The sequence below is a fragment of the Sycon ciliatum genome, chromosome 1 (genome assembly GCF_964019385.1).
Source record: "Sycon ciliatum chromosome 1, ocSycCili1.1, whole genome shotgun sequence".
NCBI lineage: Eukaryota > Metazoa > Porifera > Calcarea > Leucosolenida > Sycettidae > Sycon > Sycon ciliatum.
This window is the reverse complement of record NC_088643.1, coordinates 78,459,126-78,464,125: the sequence shown is the minus strand read 5'-3', so window position 1 is coordinate 78,464,125 and position 5,000 is coordinate 78,459,126. Positions and strand designations below refer to the sequence as shown.

At 48.5% G+C, this 5,000-nt stretch overlaps 1 protein-coding gene across 1 annotated transcript in view; it reads right to left on the bottom strand.

The window, feature by feature from the left end:
* The window catches only part of LOC135805633 (uncharacterized), a 34,752-nt gene that overhangs the window by 8,008 nt on the left and 21,744 nt on the right, over window positions 1-5,000 (bottom strand). The window contains exons 9-10 of the mRNA XM_065319701.1: window positions 3,816-4,941; window positions 1,621-1,960 (exon numbers count right to left, since the gene is read on the bottom strand). Coding sequence (XP_065175773.1) covers window positions 1,621-1,960; window positions 3,816-4,941 — 1,466 coding nt within the window. The remainder of the gene's footprint in view (window positions 1-1,620; window positions 1,961-3,815; window positions 4,942-5,000) is intronic.

The following is a 5,000-nucleotide window of genomic DNA, read 5'->3' as shown; positions in this document are numbered from 1 at the left end:
TGGGCCCAACTGATATGAGCAATAAGCGTCATGATAGTCTCTTCAGGTTTTTCCTGTGCCGTTTCTATGGTTGTAGCCAAAGAGCAGCTTTCGCCGCGGTGGCCTTGATGAGCCGATAAAGGCCACCTAGACAGAATACGGTAGCAATAAACTTGAATAAAGCCTGTCGTCAATGACATCCCGTACACTGCTAACTAATCACTGGAAAGGGGCAAATTCTGGCGACAGAGCTCGCAATCCGCATGCATGCGATTTTCGTCGTCCAGCAAAGTAAGTTGCGTTCGTTTCAGAGGGAGGGGAGGGGGTCCGAGTACGAAACGAACGATGTTCGTTTCAGGGACGGCAAAAAAACTGTTGCGACGGCCCCATATTGTATTTTGAGGCCGACTGCGACTGCATGGCTATGATTACTGGTATATACAACTACTGATATACTGATACAGGGACTGTTTACAACTATCCACTTCTATACTAAGGTGTCATTTTGGGTGTTGGGAATCTCCATGTAAATGTGCATGTACTACTCCGACTCCTAACTGAGCGTCACCAGTAAAATAATCTCGTACTGTAAAGTACAAAGTTTCGTTCGGACTAATTTTTTTTTGAACGTTCGGGGTGACAGACCTCGACCAAAAACAAAATTTAGTCCGTAACGAACCTGCTGGTGGAGTGATCAAACGAAAGATTTCGTAAATGTGTACTTATACAATAGTTCAGGCTAGCCACCACGTCCCCAACCTCCACCCTATACGGTACCACGCTTATATACGTGGCCAAAGAAAAAAAACCCCTGAAACACGATCATGGAGGTGCGGTAGGACTTTTCGCCTTCACCAAGGCCTCGAGCTTACGGCCGCGGGTGCAGGCCTCAGCGTCACGTGCCTTGGCCGTACACACCCGGCCTTGATTAAGTCGTAAAGTCCTGCCAGACCTCTATGATTGTATACACACAACACCGTATTTTCCGGAGCATCAGCCGCACGGAGTATTAGCCGCACGGAGTATTAGCCGCACGGAGTATTAGCCGCACGGAGTATTAGCCGCACGGAGTATTAGCCGCACGGAGTATTAGCCGCACGGAGTATTAGCCGCACGGAGTATTAGCCGCACCCTCCCCCCCATTTTTTCGCCCCAATTCATCACCATTAATTTGATCATCGGAGTATAAAAAATAAAATAAAAACTGTTGGGGGCTATGTACTCCCACACTGTTGGGGGTTATGTACTCCCACACTGCCGGGGACTATGTACTCCCACACTGTCGGGGACTATGTACTCCCACACTGTTGGGGGTTATGTACTCCCACACTGTCGGGGGTTATGTACTCCCACACTGTTGGCGGCTATGTACTCCCACACTGTCGGGGGTTATGTACTCCCACCCTGTTGGCGGCTATGTACTCCCACACTGTCGGGGACTATGTACTCCCACACTGTCGGGGGTTATGTACTCCCACACTGTTGGCGGCTATGTACTCCCACACTGTCGGGGGTTATGTACTCCCACACTGTTGGCGGCTATGTACTCCCACACTGTCGGGGGTTATGTACTCCCACCCTGTTGGGGGTTATGTACTCCCACACTGTTGGCGGCTATGCACTCTGGCAACAAGATCTCACCTAAAGTACTCCTGGCCAGCCTCAAGGTATTGATGGTGAACGCGCTCAGCTTGCTAGCCGCATGCCCATGGCTTTTGCGCGGCTGCTTTTCAGGGTGCTGCTGCTGGTGCTGGTCATCATTGCGCCGCTCTTGTGCACGGTAGTCTTCTGACACAAACACAGTCAATAGCGTCTTCACCAGGATACACGGCAAGAAGAGGCCAAATTCAGAGAAGTCCGTCCCGTTCTTTGTCTTGCTTAGCAGAGAAGACATGTGAGGTCGGGCTTCCTTCGCGCCAAACTTGCCGCAGAACTCAATCACCAGCCAACTCAGAATGTGCATTGCCCGATTGCGTTCGACCTATGAACAGAAGTTATATCAAAAAACATCACAGGTCGAATGGACTTGGTCCTAGGAGACAGTAGTGAACCGTTAGCAGGATATTTTACCAATCGAACTGGCGCCAAACAATTCCGCAGCTGATAACTGAATACAGCCAGCGAGCCGCGCATACAATATTGAATGTGACAATGGCCGTCTTCGGAACCTATTTGACCGGGAATGGTGTATCGCAGTCTCTTCGGCACAAGACTGCTCCACCTGGTGTCTAGATGGCACTACCTCCTGAACACTTTTATCAATGGTTGACTTTTCCATCGGGTCAATGTCGGCACCTCCCTCAACTCCAAAGTTTCAGAACAAGCACATGTAGTCTTGTGAGTAGCAAGTCGAACGATCTTGGTCTGAAAGTGGCGCGAACATTGTTCCCCATCGACTGGCCTCCACAATCGACTACTTTATTCTTTTGCGGTCAAAACTAAAATATATTATTGTGTTGCTCGCCGGCTGGATTCAATGATTTGATCAATAGGATGCAGAATTATGGGACACGAGTTTGTTACAGGTGGAATCCTGATAATTCGAACCTCAAAATGCCATGAAAAAACTTGTAACTATCCGGACATTCTAATTATCCAAACATGGACCCACAACACAATATGTATGTCAAAATGCTCTCAGTCACGCAGAGTTGCGCTATGGACCTTAGACACAGATTTCACTGATACTGAACTGACCGGCACAGCCTGCACATGCAAACTGACCTGTACAGTGTACAGTGAACTTCAAATTATCAGCACAAATCCCACACATTTTCAGGTATTAAAGTGGAATTTGTGGGACTTCTAATTAACCGGACATGTCTAGTTCGAGGTTCAAATTATTAGAATATTTTATGTGGGGAAAAAAGAGAAGGACAAAACGTTACGAGTCATGACTACTGTAAGACATGTGTATATTACGAGGAAGCAAATCTAACGTTTTAACGGATGACATTTCTTCGTTATAATAAGATCCGTTGAGGCCGTACTGATTCATATATGCTGTGTGTGGATATGGCAGAATACTGCAAGATCGTTAACATATCTTCTCGTTAACCTATGAATTTTGGACAATCGTTAAATTTGCGACTCGTTATAATAACATGTCTTACAGTAACTGTCCTTAGAGACAATTTTGCACGAGGAGGGATTTTTTAATTTTTCGATAATTACGGACGACCCCTAAGTGGAATTCGTGGGACTCTAATTAACCGGACATGTCCAGTTCGAGGTTCAAAGTATCAGAATATTTTATGTGGGAAAAAAGAGAAGGACAAAATGTTACGAGTGATGAATAACTATCCACCAATGTAACCAGATCTTATACAGTCAGCGTGTGCGACAAAATGGCACAAAACTGACAAGGAGTACTGAGACATTCGGCGACCTGACACCTAGCTCCAACACTTCTCCAAGGCGCAGACCAACTTTGGTTACATTGGTGGACAGTTAGTCATAACTCGTAACATTTTGTCCTTCTCTTTTTTCACCATAATTGAATTGGCTCACCATCCGAGTTCAATTTTATGTGGGAATCGTATTGATAGAATCGGTCCTGGAAAAACTTCTAATTAAGCGGCATGTTCGAATTAAGCCATATTCGAATTATCAGGATTCCACCTGTATAACGATACACCTACACCTTGAACCAAGAAATTCTGACTTTACCCGAATTCTACAAAAAAAGACCCTGCTCATAAAATCAATGAACTGCCCTTTTCAGCGCGATCATAGTACTTGCTGGAAAAGGTTTCAGAAAATAAAGCACGTTTCGGGTCTTCACTATCCACTGCACAGCAAGCACAAACGCACGCATTCGCCGGCACAGGACTTACAAAGTAGGTTTGAGAGGCAGTGCTGTCCCATGGTATGCCCAGCGCATGCAGTCCCAGGTTCACAACCAGCGGGTGCACATACTTGAGGCTTGCTTCTTCCACGGAGGCTAGGAGCTGGCAGAGGTCAGCAACGATAGGTACAATGTCAAACGCACTGCTGTACAGCTCGCACAAGCGAGGCTTGGCCGGCAGATTACGTGTCGCCGGAGTAGGCTCCATAGGAGCCTGCTCTGCAACGGACAGGAACATCTTCACATGGTCCACAGGAAGGCGCCGAGCGAGCAGTGATCTGCCTCTAGAGCGGTGCTGCTGTTGCAAGGCTTTAGTAGGTGGTGGCTGAGCCTTGGGATCACCCTGCTTGTCACTGCCTCTGCGTGTGTCAATGGCAGAGCAGAGGTGCTTGGCTCTGTCTGCAGATGGTGGTGGCATCTTACTGGAGGCAGCAGCTACATTGGTTGTGCTAACAGCTTCACTGCCCCGTGTAGCAACATCAACACCACAAGCACCAACACCAACGTCAGCAGCAGCCATATCAGTAGCAGCAGCAGCATCGGCATCAGCATCGGCATCGGCATCGGCATCGGCATCAGCATCAGCATCAGCAGCATCAGCATCAGCAGCATCAGCATCGGCATCAGCACCAGCAGCATTAGCATCATCAGCAGCAGCAGCATCGACAGGAGGAGGAGAAGGAGGAGAAGGAGCATCGTCAGCTTCCGTGTCCTCTTCCATGCTACCACTGGCAGTAGCATCAGTGGACGATGAAGTCGTAGCTGTGGCATCACTGACAACCAGGGACTGTGACTCAAGTAGAACCTTAGCTATGCACAGCGCCAATCCAATGGCGGCATCGGGCTGTTGGCGCATGTGCAGGACTTTCCAGCGACTCTGCAACACCAGCAGACTGTCGTTGCGGCACAACTCCAGTACGTCGGACATGCCAGCGGTGAAGTGCGACTCTTTATCGCGTACAATGTCAGCAGCAGCAATGAGAAGCTGCTTGCCACACTTGACAAGGCAATCCAGCGGCCAACCATGCCAGCCAGCGGCTAAAGCGTCCAGCACTGGCTGCAAGCCACGGAAATCAGGGCCGATGGCACAGAGCTTAGTAGTGTTATGAACTTGCCTGTAAAGTACCCAAGGAGACACGAGACACAGACACACATGACTGGGCTGCGAGCATTC